Here is a 17,500-nt window from a genome sequence, read left to right as displayed (position 1 = left end):
CTGAAAGCCCAACCCGAAAAAGGAGTTGCAGTGCTTTTGATTCTTCCTATAATATGTTATACCAGTCGCCTTCTCGAAGTGCCTTATAAACCTATTCACTCAAATAACCTGATCACCGATTAGTGGCCGGGCTCATCCTTGCATCGTCTGTACTTAACAGTTCCCTTTAGTGTAGTTTCTCGGAGATATCTGGATTCTTTTTTTTAATAAAAGAAGAGTCTGGGACGAAAGAGAAGAAAAAAGGGAAGAAAGATCTACGCTACGAAAAGGAGCGAGCGGAGAGAGCATAAAGAGCTATAAGGTACGAGCTTAGAGCCTTGCGTCACTCTGGTATGCTAATCACTTCGTTGTACGACTCTGGAACGGTAGTCGCTTAGTGCGACAGCACTATGGGATGCAAAGAAGCTTCGTCACCCTTCTGTAGTTGCTTGTAGTTTTCTTTTTTTCGTCGAGATTGGGTTGGTCATCAGTGTACTTTCTTGCTTGATGTAGTTGCTTATCCTTCAATCCCATCTGTCTATTAGTGAAAGTGGAATCCTCTCCTGTGCAATCAATCTTGGGAGATACTCTTTTGATTTAATGAGACAGATAAAGAAAGGAAAGGAATAAGGCTTTCCCCTCTAAATGGCTGTTAGATTGGTTAGGGGCTCAAAATTACATATATAGGTGTAGAGTACATACCTTAGTCCCCTCCTCCCATATTTTTGTTGCGGGGAAAACCCCCGCGCCCAATATAAATATAGATTTAAAAGACTGACTGCCATCGCAGGTGGTCGGCGGAGCTTAAGTGATTAGCATTTCAAATGCACAAGGATCTAATTCTACTCAAAACAGTTAAATCTTTTTGTGAAATAGCTGTGGGGGAACTGGAGCTCCAACTAAAGTACGACACAGGTTCTCCGGAAAAAGTAAGCAACCCCCTATATGAGTCCACAAAGGACCTCCTGCATAGTGCTCTCCGAAAGGGCATAGCCAAAATTTTGGAAAAACAAAACTTGGCGCTCCCCGAGAAAATGACCCATTCTGAGCTAGTTGATAAATTAATTGATACGCAAGTGGTAGATCAATTTATTGTGGAACCTCCTGATCTAATGCGTATATACAATCTTTTGGAAGATCTTATTCTGTATGATGTGTCGAGTTCTTGCTTTCATACATTGTTAACCCTATTATCGGTCAGTTAGTAATCGGCGAGCCTCAGTAGCTGGCACCCTTTATCATTTTTTTTCCGGTATGCCGCTCCGCGAGCAAGGAGTTCCATGGACGAGCGGAGCGAAAACAAAGCAGGGGGAATTCCTCGTTGGGGGAAATCCTTTGATTGCGTATTGAATATAGATCCATGTCTTTCTTGTTCCACTAGCTAGGACAAAATGATCACATGTCCGTTTCGTTATTACAACCTTTTTTTTTGATGTCAAAGACCAGAAGCTACGCGAAAATTCTCATTGGATCTCGGTTGTTCTTAACAGCGATGGCTATTTATTTAAGTCTTCGGGTAGCACCACTAGATCTTCAACAAGGTGGAAATTCTCGTATTCCGTATGTACATGTTCCTGCGGCTCGGATGAGTATTCTTGTTTATATCGCTACGGCTATAAACACTTTCTTGTTCTTATTAACAAAGCATCCTCTTTTTCTTCGCTCTTCCGGAACCAGTATAGAAATTGGTGCTTTTTTTACGTTGTTTACCTTAGTTACTGGGGGGTTTCGGGGAAGACCTATGTGGGGCACCTTTTGGGTGTGGGATGCTCGTTTAACCTCAGTATTCATCTCGTTCCTTATTTACCTGGGTGCACTGCGTTTTCAAAAGCTTCCTGTCGAACCGGCTTCTATTTCAATCTGTGTTGGACCGATCGATATACCAATAATCAAGTCTTCAGTCAACTGGTGGAATACATCGCATCAACCTGGGAGCATTAGCCGATCTGGTACATCAATACATGTTCCTATGCCCATTCCAATCTTGTCTAACTTTGCAAACTTCCCCTTCTCAACTTGTATCTTGTTTGTTCTGGAAACACGTCTTCCTATTCCATCTTTTCTCGAATCCCCTTTAACGGAAGAAATAGAAGCTCGAGAAGGAATACCAAAACCTAGTTCACTCGCTGAGTCTTTTTGCATCCATGGCTGAATGGTTAAAGCGCCCAACCTATACCAACCTAATAAAGAGGCAAATTCGTAGGTTCGATTCCTGCTGGATGCACTTGGAACGTTTAGTTCAATTGCTGCTCACGAAATTGTTACATATAGCTCGCCCTTATAGCTTATGGGGCACTTCACTCGCTCAACACTCGTTCTTCACTCGCTAGAGAAAGAAAAAGTATAGATGACTGAAAATCCCGCTTAGAGATCGCAACTATAGTGGAGAGAAAATAAGTATCAGCAGGCACTAAAGGGGAAGCTTAGAGACGGAATTCAAATATAAGAATAGAGGAGTACGTGGGGGGTGAAGTAAAGATAACTCTAGCAATATAGACCGGGCCTGCTTCCCATTCATTCTTTTATAAGAATGCTCTTCGGCTGGTCAATAGGGCGCATCGCTTTTGCTTCTGTAATAGAGGCGCTGTAATAGGCGCGCTTAGCTAACGAATAAAAACCTTGGTCCGCTTTCATTGGTCTAGCCCGGTCATTGCTTATCTCTTTCTTCTCTATCGGTGAATTGGGGGCAAGAGTGCTTGAAGAGAGAGCTACCCGAAGGAGGAGCAGTATACGCAAGGTCTAAGCCTTACATAGTTGTCTTTGTCTCCTCGGTACCCCCTCCCCCTTATCCTTCCTTCCTCTGTAATAGCTGCCTTGCTAGCGAAGGGTCTTCCAAGCCCTGAGCGAGCTGAGTGCTTAGCACTGAATTAATAGCACCACTTCTACCACTTGCATAGCATATCGGTAGTAGCTACAAGACAAAAAACTAACTCAAGAACGCAAGAGAAGTGCTTTTTAAAAGGTAGAGCTACAAGAAAGCATCTACTAAGCTAACCATCTAATCTAAGCAGTAGCATCTCAACTCAAGGAATAGCTTTCCCGCAAGAGGAAAGAGCATCTATCTACACAGTTAGCTGCCCCTACTTTGGGATATTGCCTTAGCTAGGTTGGCTCCTAGGCTAAAGCAACTGTACAAGAGGCAATGTTATCAGCGATGCCTCGCAGCATGGAATGTTATTTCCTCTTCCTCTGGGCTCTGGAATGGAAGAATTGGTTCAGCATCAACCCCGGGATTCTTTCCCCGACTACAAGAAAGGAAAGCCTTGCCTGCTTCGTCTTTGGTTTGGCATTCTAAGGAGCAACAACTTCCCCGTAGGCTCGATTCGGTTCCATCCTATACCTTCTATCCTACCTACGTCTTATCATTCGGAATCGCATTCTATCACACTGGTGGTACTTCTTGTTGAATTAAAAGATTGGATTAGTCTTTTTCTGTATCCACCCGCCACCCCTGTGTGAGAGTGATTAAATATCAATAGGGGAGCCCACTAATAAGGAAGTTGCTTATTGGAAAAGCCTTTTCGCTGCCAAGCTTTTATCTTATTTGGTCGGGCAAGAATCCATCTCGGTTTAAGAATTCACCCAATTGGGACATCCATTCAAAACTTGAAACCATTACCAACGAAAAAAGAAGGTGTTAGAAAGGGGCTTCGAAAGAACTCTTTCAAGAGGAAGGATGCAGCGAGCGAGCCTGTTAAGCTGCGATTGAGCCTAAGTCTTTCCAAAAAGGGTCACTTTATTGATAAGTTCCCATAATACCTTTCTCATCGATAATTTACAACAACTTCAACTGATGCCCACGCCAAACGAGATAACTCAGTTGGCTTAGGATTCGTAATGATCTGGAACATCGGTTCCAGTCTTCTTCTTTCCTCACCCGATTCCTTCCTTGGCTGTTATTTGCATATAACTAGCTAATGCTGCTGGGAATGCCCTTGGTGGATTCGCACTTCTCTTGGTGGAGTAACTTGCTTACAGTGCTTTAGGGCTCTCTCCACACAGGGCGGGCGGCGTGAATCCTATATATGCCTATATAATGATATGGAAGGGGATTGTCAAGTGGAAAAAGACCATTCGATTCATCTTGACCGGATCACATAGCGTTAGCGGAGCGGTAAACTTCGCAGCAGGAGCAGTCTTTTACATTAGTACGGATAAACCGCGTTCACGTGGTCGAATAGAAACCTTGCTGCTCGCTCAACGCGCGTTAATTACTCCTCTATCGCGCTTGTGGAGCCTTTTTGAGTTGAGTGCAGCAAGAGCTCTGCCGTTAGGCTAATTCCTGAGTAGGGAGGCTGTGGCGAGCGAAAGGGAATGTGGCACTTCTTACTTTATATGAGGAGGAGGTTGAATCAATAGCAATAGTAGACACGCTACGATCTTTGGCTCTTTGCTAGACAGGAGCAGTACAGGAAGCATCGAATGCCATGGTTCTTGTTACAGACTAGGCTGCAAGTGAGAGTGATAAAATCAGCTCAGCTGTGAATGCTGCCGATAGCCGATTTATTACCTGGAGTGTAAAAAAGGAGCATATTTATTTAATTGGAAGATTATTATACGATGATAGCACCAATTCAAGAAGCAGGGGCTAGGAGCTAATCATTATACGGATTTTTGGCGAGACCTTTCGAACAGATCTTCCTTCCGGGATAATCACTACTCGACGAGTTAAGCGAGACAAGGCCAATTGAAAGTCACAGCCGTTTGATAGCCCTTTTCGTAAGCTCCCTTATTCTCCTAATAGTGATTTACCCGATTATACTAAGGCGAAGTCTTCCCACCCTTTGTCAAAAAAGGTAAGTGTCCGTCCATAAATACCTAGCTAGCATCGAAGAGCATTCATTCCGTATCCTCACTTATCCTATCCTACGTTCTTTCCGTTTTCGAAACTCAAGAAAAGAAAAAGAATCAAGCTAGCGCCAAGCAAAGAGAAGTGCACAGAGAGAGCTTTCAAGTCTTGATGTCAGATCGAAAGCCTCCGGAATTTTAAGAGGAAAATCCTGTCACCCCTAGTGGGAAGTAGGCTCTATTAGGCATTCTTGGGTCTACAATCTCACTAGAAGAATTCCGAGAGCAAGCATTCAAGGCTCTTCTATCTTGACTTGAAAGCTAGTAAACGTCAAGTGAAATAGGAGCTCTCTTCTACCGCACCGGTTACCGATTTTCGTGAAAAAGGGCTTATGAAGGATTGACCGAAGTAACTTTCTCTACCACTTAGGCGAGCCAGCTATCGTTCGAGCTCTTTTCCTGAAGCGATTCCCCTTGCTTGTAGCTTGTAAGTAAGAGGTGGGTTATTCAACCAATTGATGAGAGTCAGTTACAGGATGGATACTACGCGCCAACTGCTGAAAGGACCAAATCAAAAGCATTTTCTCTAAAAACTGAACCAAGGGCACCGCTTTCTAGGATTCTTAGTCGAGTTAGTTCAACTGATTCTTCATCCCCGAAGTAAGCACACTTTCCCAAGCTTGAAGCAGGAAAAAAATGAAGGCCATAATAAAGGGCTCTGGCTAGAAGGCAGAACTCTTTACTTTATTTAGTGGCCACTTCCTATTAAGATAAGGTTTCCCATCCGAAGTCTTTGCTGCTGTTAAAGGATTTGTTGCTTTCGCTACGCCCCTTTTTCAACAAGTTCAAATAGGGTGCCATGGATACCCAAGCCCGAAATCCATTTCTCTGATGAATTGGTACACGCGCCCTTTCTGATGATAAAAGTGATCTTCAAGCCATGCTTTGGTTGAGTTGAGGTTTTGACTCCTTTTTTATCCCCAATAGTGCATCTATATCATGAGATGCTTCTGCAGTGCCCCTCCGCTGATTCCAAATTGTTGGCTTCAACTTCATGAGATTCACATTTGGTGTACCAGACTGGGAGCTTTAGATTGAGCATTGATATAGAAAGATCCGAAGACATGAAGCTAACACCTGGCACCGAAAATCCAGTTTGGAGGGAGGGGTGAATATTGCAGGATGTAACCATCTTGAAGGAAAGACTCTTTTCCAGTAGTCTCCTCAGGGATTCTCTTAATAAATTCCATCACCTCACAAGGAAGCAACGATCGAGTGAATACCATATCTTTCTGATAAATCCCAGAAAACATCTCTTCTTAGTCTTGATCTTGACGGTATCCAAGAAAGAAGCACCATCTGTTGTTGTAACCCCTCCCCAATATAAATTTGTGAAGCCTCCTCACAAGATGAAAAAAATCATTTAGCCCCGGTTTGAAACTTTTTCTTTTTCAGTTTTTAGTACTGAACATGGCAAGCTCAACATCCGCTTCAATTCATTGGTATGAGCAATGACCTCCACATTTTCCAAGTTAAGAAGTTTCACAAGATTCAAATTGACCAAATTAGAGGGGTCCATCAAGGGAGGGATAGGGCAGTCACTTTCTTTCCTGTCGATCGTCCGTCCTTCCATCTTAGTTCTTTCCCCTGCAGAGGATACCCAAAGGAGATCAGTTCAGTATGCCCATATAAATTCAATTCATGATGATTAAGGTTTTATCATGCGAAGAAAGCAGCTAAACTAGCTATTGTATGCTAGAATTCAAAAAATATCTGAGATTAGAGCATACGCAAGACACAACACAAAAAATCATTGACATTGACTTTCGTTCTTAAAACGAAGAACAATGGATTGGAAAAAATCTGGAGAGGTGAGAGGAATGAAAACGACTCCCAATAAGCCGGATGGATAGGATCGAGCATTTGTCCTTCTTTTTGTGTTTGAGAGTGCAGGCTCATTGGAGAGTTGGATGGTCACAAATGGAAGTGTTTGAAGCTCGAGGTTTATATGCTTGTAGGAAGGAAAGCCGGATGCTTGACCACGAGAGAAGTTTATTTTGCCGAATCGGAGGATGTAATAGCAAAGTCTGCTATTATTGCCTAAATGAAGAGTAGGTTAAGTAGGCCAAGAGGGGTTTCCAGGTGGATCAATCTTTCTCTCAGAATGTCAGAGAAAGAAAAAGAAGAAGAGAGCTGACTTAGCCTCAAGACTCTATTGAAGAGCAGGGTCGAAGAAAGTAGAAGAGGTCAACCTATACTGATTCATAATATAAGGCTTTCACTATTCCAGTAGAAGCTGATTAAATCAAAAGGGATTCTTCCATAGCAGGAAATGTGATACCAGCTGATTCAACCGCCAGAGCCAGAGGTTCAATAGAGACTGCTTTGACTTATGTTATGAGATGATATTTTTTTTACTTTATTTCAGTCAATTTCGAGGCAGAACGTGCTCCTGCCGTGTCAGAAGGACTTTCCCCGCTACAAGAATGGTTGAAGATAGGGTCCCGGTTCAAAGCTTTCTTTGTGGAAGGGCTCCCTAGATTAGCGAGAACACGAAAAATTAGAGTCTTTCAGAGTCTTCTCCATCCGCGTTTCTACTTATAATAGAAGTGGCAATCTTTCTAGCGCCTGAGGCAAAAGTAAAGAGAAAAAAAAAGAAGCAAGACTGGTCTTTGCCAGAAAGTCGGGCATCCTGGATCTATGGGGACATCAAGATCAAGTCGTCCAGTAAGCGCTTAGTTTAGTGGCCAAAAAACCTCTTCTAAGAGCAAGCGTCAGCTTTGGTTTCGCTGGTTAGGTTTTTTGTCTTTCTTCAACCTTGCCTTGAAACGGAAGGCACTACAACTATCTCTTTTCTTTATTTGGTTGAAAGCTTTGCCGAGAACTAGACTACCATAGGAATCCTTCCGGAGAGGGGAAACCCTACCTTATAAAGAGAAGAGCGTGATGGGGCCCTGTTAACGGGGTTGAGTAGCCTTTCCAAGGAGTCTCATAGCCGATCTCCATCACTAAGGAAGAGCTTTTGACTAGCCTAGCTTTCACTAAAGAGCTAAAGAGGCGAACTCCATTCAATAAGCTAAAGATCGAGCTTTGAGTTTTGAGAAAGATGGTTTGGTACCCGTACAAACAGTTTTGATTGAATCTGAGCCCCTACTGCCTACTGCTATTACACAAGCTGGTGTAGAAGAAGTTTTTCTTTAGATCCATCTATGGTAGAGAGAGCCGGCCTCTGGCTGTGATTCCACCTCAAGCTGCAATTTTCTTTTAACTGAAGCCTTCTTCCTCAACAACCTTCTCCTCTGGGTCCTGGATAGCTTCGGTGACTGGACTTCTACAGATGTTCCGTTCCCTCTGCAGGCTTTTTCTCAGACTTGGACTTCTTTACCACAGGCACCCATTGACCAACTGGTGGCACAGGTACTTTCACCGTCTTTTTCTTCTGTGTCAGTGTGGTTCATTCGTTAATCATATCCCAATCCTTCTATCAGTTACAAGATCGAAAATCATGCTTGCTTTTAAATCCAAGTTAGATGAAAGGAATCGGGCAATCGAGATTAGTCCTGGTGAACCTCGAGAATTGCATAAGAGAGGTCTCTTCTTTCCTGCTCGGCGAATAAGCCTTCTCCCGCAGCAAGAACTTAGTTTTTCGCTTTGCACCTTCCTTCAGGTGGTGAAGTGCCTTGCATTTGTGTGTGACGAACGATATGCGATATAAAGGATCTTGTCTCATTTGAAGTTGGTCTAACTGGCCCCGCTTTTAGGCTGGTATTCCATTCTGCCTTTGTCTTGCTCTAAGCCTTCAATTAGGTACCTCTCTTTGTCCGAAGTCCGTAAGCAGCTTTCCAACCCTCTCTTAGTCTTCTAGCAGTCGAGGGAGTCCATTCGTTCATTTCTTTGGAGTGAATGTGAGTTCTAGTCCCACAGCTCTTAGTCCTACCGCTTTCCATTAGCTGTCTGTGCTTTCGGGTTGAGTCCCATTGCCCTAGCGAAAGAGTCTGGTTCGCTGCCTCTTCCTTGATCCTTTGAAACTCTTGAAGTGAAGTAAGGGGACATCCACTATGATATTTGGTCTGTAGCCTTCTAATCGGCTAGGGCAGAATTCCTTTCAAAGCTTGAATCCGCTCTTTCCATTCCTAGTGTGTTATAAAGTCTTCCATTAGCTAATCAATCGGCTAAGTTTCCATCTTTTTTTTCTTAAAGGGAGGTCGAGGAAGAAGTAGGTTGTAGTGCTTTTCTAAGTCCCGCAGTTTCCCCTTGTGTCTAAGTGGATTCTGACCTATCTTTGTTAGAGCGAGGTCCTGGTGATACGGGTCTTTCGCCATTTGCGATCATTTCTTGTAGAAAGCGGAAATTCCTTTTTACTTTAACCTGTGTAATCGGCCCCGCTTTTAGGGCCAGTAGTAACTTACCTTCCGTAAATTATGTAAAGAAAAAAAGCTCTTGGTCCGCCTTCGATTGGTCCCTCAGTTTCAGTTGGTGTGGAAGGGAAGCCCCAGTAGCCTATGGTTTATAGTAGTAAGCGGCTATTTCCTTTGTTGAGAATTGAAACCTCTTCAATGGAAAAATTGTCAGGTAGTGCAGTTCCTAAAGTGGGTGAAGCCTTGCCCAGTAGCATATAGATATGGAAGCTACCCTTGGCTTCCTTTGTTGGGACCCTGGGGAGGAGTCAGTTATGCCCCCTTTTGGTCCGGAGGCAGTTTGGTGAAAAACAGTTTGTCCCTACGACACACGAGCTGAGTGAACTGGAATTTTCATACAAAGACAAAGGAGCCATAGCCTTAGTAAAGGAAATAGCGGAGGCTTGGAAGCAGGTACACCGGGGCACGCCCGGAATTTTTACAGATGCAACTAGCGAAGGCTATAGACTGTGAGAAGGATTTGCTGCGATAGACATATTTAACCGAGTGTCGGACTCCTAAATCAAGAAAGGGGCGCATCGGTTTGTTTACTTAAAAAGTAAGCAGGCGAAGAACTTTGATTATCATATAAAAGAGTTACGGAATTTCTAGAGATTCAGCCCCTAGAGACTAGCTAGCCTTCCTTGGCTTGGGTGGATTGCTTTGAATAGAAATGCTTTCTCTGGTTCACTGAGGTAGTTCGACTAGCTGGAACGTAGCGAAGGTTCAGGTTCAGTTGCTTTTCCAGGGAAGGACGCTTAATTTTGATTAGTCGTCCTATCGTAACTAAATAAGTCGTAGATCCCGAGTGCCACCGATATAGCTCTTGGGGGGCTAGTAGAAGGGCTTGATCCCACACCGGTGAAAGGCAGACGTGGAACTCAAAATTTCGGGAGTTCTTTTTCAAGTATTGGCGTACAATAATTGATAAGGGCTAACGAGTTCTCACAGTTAGGCAAGTACTTTCACAGGTCCGATAGGAAAATAGAGCCGATATATCCGATCTTCGATCCTTCCCAAAAAAGAGCTATCAAAGGGGAATGAAAGTATCAAGTAAAGGGGCAAGAAAAACTATAATATAGTTTTTCGAATCAAATAAAACTTTATTAAAAAATATATATATATAATATATTAATAATAAATAAATAAATTTTTCATAAATATTCTAATTGAAAACTCTTTGAGATCACTCCACTCTCTCTAGACAACGGATTTCTTCGACGTGTGTATCTTACTCTCATCTCAAAACCCAACCTCAGAAAAACAGCAGGCTTTCCCTTCATTTGTTTGTGCCCTTCCCTTTGATTGAGTCTTTTTAAAAGACCCAACAGATCCCCCAAGGGGCGTGTCTAACTACCTCATAGATAGCATCCACAAGACACTGAATTAGCCTAGAAATGGATGCATCTTATTGCTATCTCTCACCGACCTTTCGGTCCCCGGTTTCACTGGAAAATGGGAAGGTCACAAACCGCCCTCTACAGTTGCAAATGTGAAACAGTGCTAAAGCAGGACCCGTGACTATGAAAAATGACTGCTCAATCGAGACTTGAGTCACCCTGGAGTAAGTCAAGCCACATACTCAACAACGTCTCTGTCTGAACTGTGGAATTCTTAAATCTAAAATCGAAACACACTCTAATAACTTCAAACACTGGATCTGCAGATCAACGTGTATTCAAAAATTATGGTCTTCTTCAATCAGGTTCTCAAACCAATCCAATCAGGGAACTTCCAACAAAGACCAAACGATTTAATCCCAAACTCTTTCTGGCGGAACCCTCTGCATTTTTGCGAAATTTTGAAACTTATTGTATTGTTTTGTTTCAAAGCGGCGAAACCTCGAGATACTTTTCACTTGTCTTCCGCGAGTCTGAGACCTTACTTCTTCGACTACTCGACTTTTGCAAGTCCTTATCTCGAAAAAATTTCCTAAAAGTCTCAGAGTCTATTCTAAAAAAAAATCCACCAATAGCCCTATAATGGATTGAGTTACATAGTGCCACCCAGGGTTGGAACCCACTTTTAAGTAGTTTATATGCACGCATGCATGTGTCATCACCTCATTGGTCGGAGATCCAAAGGTCCATAAAAAAAAAGATTCTTCTTTTTTTTTTTTATATATTTTATTTATTATTCTATTAGTTTTTCTTAGAAGAGGTACGCTCCCTAGAAGATTTTCTCGGGGCTGTTCACTTTCACTTGGTCGCCTGGTATCTTGAAACCTCTTTGCTTGCGGGGGCAGGAGTGGAAACGTCTGAGAGAGCGCTTCGCGAAAGAATCGTGTGGCGCGGTGAAAGGTTTCCCGTTGGGGTTTCCGGCCTCCCTGGTCCTCACCTAATTGTGGAAGAGGGGAGGTGAGCTGAGTATCAACTCTCTCTCTCGCGCCTTTATTCAGCTTGTTCCTGTTCGTCTATTTTGGACGGGGTGGGCAGCCCACATACATGAAGAGAAGAAGAGAGGGGTGGGGTTCCTTGATATTAAGGTGTCAAGGCGGTCGAAGAAGGCCACAAGTGGAAGCAACCAATGCTTTGGTCATTCAGTTGACTCCTTGCTGCCAGTCCGTGCTTGCTGTCATGCTGGCAAAAGCAGGGGTTTCGGCCGGTTTTACCTACTATTGGATTTGAACCAATGACTCTCGCCGTATGAAAGCGATACTCTAACCGCTGAGTCAAGTAGGTCAAGCTGAGTCAAGTCAGAGAAGATAGACCCCTATAAGAAAAAGCCGCGCAACCAGAGTCCCACTTACTATACAAGGGGGGGCGGAGCGCTAAGAAAGAGAAAGCGTTATCACTATACGAAATGAAGCAGCGGCTAGCACGCTAAGATCAACCACTTGGAGAACGTGGAACCTTTCTTTCTCGGTCGTCTGTCTTAATATAAGTGGATTCCGATTCATGCGGTCGTTCTCTGCTGCATTGGTGTTTTCACTCTCCACTCTCCACCATAACAAAATGTTTCCACTATATCTCTCAGCAGTACTCAAAGGAAGTACGGCGGGTCCGAGTAGGAAAAAATGCACTAAGAAGTAAGGCATACAACAATGGATCAATTCATTCAACAAGATCCGTTCGGATTGGACCAGGGTGAATGGGATTATTGGTCTGACCTCTCGCTCGGATGGTTGACTCCCGCCGCCGACAGATGTCCCATGCCACGTTTCGTGAACTGCTATGCCCGAGAATGAATGAATTGTGATGTGATATAGCGCCGAATAAGCCACTGCTCTATTCCCGACTCGAAATCTATAAAGGACTTTAAGGGAGAGAAAATAGGGGGCCCTACACCATACATCCTGCTGCCTCGGGACGACTGCACGTTACATCATAGCAGCACGACCAAATGAAGGCGGAAACCTCTTGTATAGGTTGGGCGTTCCTGCGCACCCGGCATCCTGCAAGAAAGGGCCCCTTACTATAGTAAGGGGTCTTTTCTTGCTCGTTAGCGCTTTAGTTTTCAATAAGGACGTTTAGGCCCACACCCCTCCCATTCCATTTTTTTCTCTTCTATTCTTATACTCTTATATCATGAAAATTTTGTTAGCTTTATAAGTATAAGGAAGTCTTTCAAGCTGACTATTCATATTTGTCTTTTCATGTAAATATAGGGCATCTATGGAAATGGTTCAATTCAATCTTGTCTAAGGGGAAATTAGAGTGTAGGCTAAGTCAATCAATGTCTTGGTCCTCTTGACAAGACCCTTGTCAGTGAAGACCCTATTATAAGACAGATCAAAACACTTTGATACTAAGGACGGACCTCTTCCTTAGGTTTCATTCCTTTTCTTTTAGTGCTTGTACCTTATCTCGCATCCAGGAATGATTTCTCTTTGCCTTCAGGTGCGGAAGTGACTGCTTGGTGTGCGTGTGTCCTTGCAAGTTTTTCTATATTTAAAGTCTCAATAAAGGATGTTTTCGCTTCACACCTTGGGTGAGTTCCTAATTAGTCATGGTGCACGAGCGATCGTCATCTTCTTTTTTCTTGCCCCTAGTCAGGGACTAAATTAAGCTTTAATTATCCTAAGTCTTCAATTTTTTCCCTCTCTTTGTCCGAAGTCCGTCCAAGACCATCCTGCATTTCTGAGCTTTAAGTTTAAGTAATGTTTTAAGGAGTGAAAAGCCTTGCAATCAATCTTTATTTTCTGTTCGTGTAATATAAAAAAACCGAAATTTCTTCTTTCCGGGTTCTAACCATCCATTGCCACAGGGTCTTCTTGGGGGGTTCCACCTTTGACTAATTCGCCTAGTCGTCCCTCGTTTGATTCTTTCCATTCTCGTAATGAAGTGGGCCTTTTTTTTCATTGTTTTGTTTGAAGTAAAGGCTTGTTTATTGAGTCTAAGAGCCTACCCGAAGTAAATCCTTATCCTTCTTTTTATTGTTGTGTAAGTAAGCGCCTTGCCATCCTTCCATTCCTCCCTGTTGTATTCGAATCATTTCTTTTCGTAGATCGAGGGAAGGGTTTTTCGGCTCTATCACCATTTGGCCTATCTTCTTCCATTTTCTTTGTCTTGATAATTTCTAAGAGCTGACCCAGAAAAGACTGATTTTCCTTTATTCGTTGACCGAGTGTAAGAGGTTGTTGGAGTTTTATCCCCATTATCCTGAGGCACCGAGTCGATTTCCTTATTTTTTGAGAATGATGAGAGTCAGTGCCAGCGTGCTGCCGAGCCTGTGTCCGGAGTCAAGTCTTTTATTGTTCCGTGAGTGAGTTCAGTGACTGACGATGTTGGAAGTCTTTGATTGGTGTCTAATTACTGTGTAACTGGTGGAGAACCATTAGCGAGCGGCTAAGGGGCAAATTTACTTAACTTAATTGAAATCGTAGGTCTCGGATTCTATTCCGTCTTCTTTTTAGTTTATCAAGATCCGTACTCTGGCTATTCCCTCTCGTAGTCGATTCGGTATGTGTAGTCTTTACCCTAGTAAAAGACTTTGCATAAAATTCAAGTCCCACAGCTCTGAGTTCGTACGAAAACTTCAAACCCAGCTAAGTCTTTCCTTTGTTTCTGAAGGCATCTGCAATTGCGTTATCCTTCCTTGGCACATGAGTAATGCTGGCATCAGGGAAGCATTCGAATAGGCGTTGAGCTAGATCATGGTACATTGCAAGGCCTTCATACCGCACTTCATATTCCGTGGTCATTTGTTTGATGACCAATTCCGCGTTCCCGAAGATCTCAATATGACGGATCTTGAACTTCAAAGCTAGTTCCAGTCCCATAATCAAAGCTTCGTATTCAGCTGCATTATTGGTGCAGACCTTTCCTAGATAGAAGGAATAAGGGAGTATGTCCCTTCCTGATCTGAGAATACCGGGCTTTCTTTTCTCGGGGATAGCCGGTCGCTGAACTGCTAACTGAGCTCTTGAATGCTGAGCCTAGCGGAGTTGCCTGTGTGAGGCATTTTAATTTCCTTCCGATCCCGGGACTCTTTCTTTCGTAAATCTTTGGAGCGTATACCAGAGTGAATCTAAGCATTACTTTATGTGGGAACGTCGATCTATAAATCTTCCATCTCTAGCGTGGATGGATAAGGCTGAAGCTAGTCTTTTTCGTTGTGATGGATTGGATTCTGCAAGAAAGGCTATTCTTGCCTGCTCCGCTACTAAACTCACTTGCCCTAGGGACAGAATCAACTGCTTTATTATAAACTGCTAGTCTTAAGGGAGCTGCCTATTACTCGTTTGGATCGGTTGGCTCATCTGGATCGCCAAGCACTGATAAGAACTAGATATTGTTAGCGCGTTATCCACCACGTTAGAGTGAGTCTTACTACTGAAAGTCTGCCCTTTAACCCATTAGCTCCTTTGTAACCCTTCTATAGAACGCTTGTGGGGAAACCCCTTATGGAACTCGTCCTCGAACTGCTGATACACCTTTTGCCTTTGCCTTACCCGCTACGCCCCTTTATCAGTAGCAGCTGAGGGTGTTTAAAACCTTATCCTTCAAGTGAAAAGAAAAAAGGCCTCATCTCTTCCTCTAGGGATGGAGGTAGGCCCAGCCCACGCTTGTGCGGTGGGTTGCGCTTGTACACGACCTCATAAAAAAAAGAAAGGCTTAACACTTGAAAGTCCCCTTTTCCTGAAAATTCTTTCGAATTTTCAGCATCCTTTTAAAGGTAGGGGAATCGGGGTTACTCAACTCCCCGAGCATCCGTCGCAGAGGATGGAGCGAACCCTACGTAAGGGTGCGGTTCCTTCTCCTCCCTTCTTTGGGGACGAGTTTTTATTTCATAATAGAATATAGGATGGAGTCTCGCTCAGCCCTTTCTGTGCTCATATAATGTAGATTCGCTTGCCCGAATCGGCGGACTTCAGACCTCTATCTGACAAGAGTACCGTCGTGTTGTGGCACTTTATTTTATTTTGGCTCAGAAGGGTTCTGCCTCCTCTAACTCTCCCTGGGTACGGGTTTCCCTTCACTAGGATCCCTCGACTGTGGAATCCTTTCGATCTCTCTCTCCACTCTTTCAATGAGGCACTCTCCTCCTTTCCTTCCCTCTCTAGCTGGCTTGACCCTTGACTCCGCTACCGGAGAAGAGTCCTTGTGTCCCTAGCGCGGGTGATGCCTCTTCCATTAGTGCTCCTTCCTCCGATGCCTCCGCTCGGTCAACCGTCTCTGGAATTGCTGCCTTTTCTGGTTCTGCTTCCACTCCGCCCGCCACCAGTGGAAGCAAGCTAGCTCCCTATGTTGGTTGCCCCTTTCCCCTTTTCATACATAAAATAAGGTAAGCATTCAAGCCCCTCCAGAACCACCAGTTGAACCTCAGTTGAGAAGATCTACTAGAGAGCACCGGTCTTCCCAGAGATATTCTCCTCATGAGTATGTGATGATCACTGATGGGGGAGAACCAGAATGCTACCAAGAGGCTATGTCTCATGAGCACAAGGGAGAGTGGATAAAAGCTATGCCGGAAGAGAAAAAATCCTTGCATGAGAACCACCCATTTGAGTTGGTGAAACTGCCTAACCTAAGGGCAAGAGAGCATTCAAAAACAAATGGGTGTTCAGGTTCATGAGAAGATTGAACTGACATAAGGTAAGCTCGATGTTTTGGGGAAAACGATTCATAAGATAAGACAAAAATCCTTCAACAGGATAAGAAATTTGAGAGGATCGACGAACCTGAGAGAGGGATCCAGAATCTGAGGAAGCGGCTGGAAGGAAAGCAACTGGGCTAGACTGCTGATCTTCTGGAGTAATCTTCCCCTGGGAAACATAGTGTAATCGCCGCCGAGAATAAACATGCTGTGCCGGGTGACTGGAATCCTCTGAGGTCAGCTGAACAGACTGACAATCGGCAGAAGATGCTGGGCAAGGCTGCTGGCCTGAAGAGTGAGGCTGATCCGTAACATCAACTGCAGAAGAATGAGGTTCGAGTTGATGAACAGGAGAAGGCCGAAATACATCCCCATCACCATTCTCCCCCGGGTCTTATTAATTAGGTTAAGGAAAATATGAGGCGACCTCATTAAAGAGAACATTCAAGAATACATCGAGTCTCTTGGATTTCACGTCATAGCATCTATACCCGGACTAAGCATATCCAAGAAAGACACAAGTAGTTTCCTTGGGAACAATTTTTCTCTTAACTGCGCAGGAATATGAACAAAACACGTGCATCCAAACACTCGCAAATGCCTATAGGATGGTGCTGCCCCAGTAAGAAGTTCGTGAGGTGCCGCTGCAGCTTATTCCCCCTCTCTTCCCCCCCAAAAAAAAAGGAGAGAGATGTCCCGTCCCTTCTTTATGCGCATCCATATACATAGCCAGACACAAAGGTGTACAATCCGGCCAAAATCGGCGGTTTTTTAAGTTCATTCACTGTATGTAGGTTCTCTTACTTGCTCTAGTGGCTGGCAAACGCCAACCGAGAGGGGAGAACGAATGGCTTAGGAGTCGACTGGTTCCGAGCGGACTCGTGGAGCTGCTGCTTGGATTATCGTAGAATAAGAGGAGCCGTCTTAGGAAATGACTTAACTTAAAAGGCAGGTGCCGCCGCTGCGAGGCGAGGGAGTAACTTGTCTGGTCTTGCGGTGCACTCACTCCCGTTACGAGAATGAAATGACGCCCCAGCTCGACTCGAGACCAAGACTCCTTACAACTCGCACCAATAGCGGCGCTGAGCGGCCGGAGATTGATTGAAAAGGCAGCCCTGCCGCCCCCCCTAGCCACCTACCTACTCGTGCTCGTAGCTCGATCGGGGGTCAAGAGTGCGGTCCGGCGGAAAAACAGAAGTCGTCCGTATCAAGTAATACGTGAATTGCTCAGTAGTGCTTCGCCACTACCGTAGCTGGCGGAAATAGCTTAATGGTAGAGCATAGCCTTGCCAAGGCTG

General features: G+C 44.1%; 1 protein-coding gene and 3 non-coding genes across 4 annotated transcripts in view; 3 read left to right on the top strand and 1 right to left on the bottom strand.

Annotated features, from left to right (window-relative positions):
• Nucleotides 1-1,378: 1,378 nt before the first annotated feature.
• Nucleotides 1,379-2,131, top strand: ccmC (cytochrome c biogenesis C). The gene has a single exon. The coding sequence runs from the start codon at nt 1,379-1,381 to the stop codon at nt 2,129-2,131; it is 753 nt and encodes a 250-aa protein (YP_009153945.1).
• trnM-UAU lies at nt 2,118-2,203 on the top strand. The gene has a single exon. It is a non-coding gene; the product is annotated as a tRNA-Met (tRNA).
• A 9,569-nt stretch (nt 2,204-11,772) lies between these two features.
• Nucleotides 11,773-11,845, bottom strand: trnfM-CAU. The gene has a single exon. It is a non-coding gene; the product is annotated as a tRNA-Met (tRNA).
• A 5,613-nt stretch (nt 11,846-17,458) lies between these two features.
• The window catches only part of trnG-GCC, a 72-nt gene continuing 30 nt past the window's right edge, over nt 17,459-17,500 (top strand). The window contains exon 1 of the tRNA in view: nt 17,459-17,500. This exon is cut by the window's right edge and continues 30 nt beyond it. This is a non-coding gene — a tRNA (tRNA-Gly).

This window comes from Gossypium hirsutum, mitochondrion, assembly GCF_007990345.1.
Source record: "Gossypium hirsutum mitochondrion, complete genome".
Classification (NCBI taxonomy): Eukaryota; Viridiplantae; Streptophyta; class Magnoliopsida; order Malvales; family Malvaceae; genus Gossypium; species Gossypium hirsutum.
The sequence above is the reverse complement of the archived record's forward strand: the minus strand, read 5'-3'. Positions and strand labels throughout refer to the sequence as shown.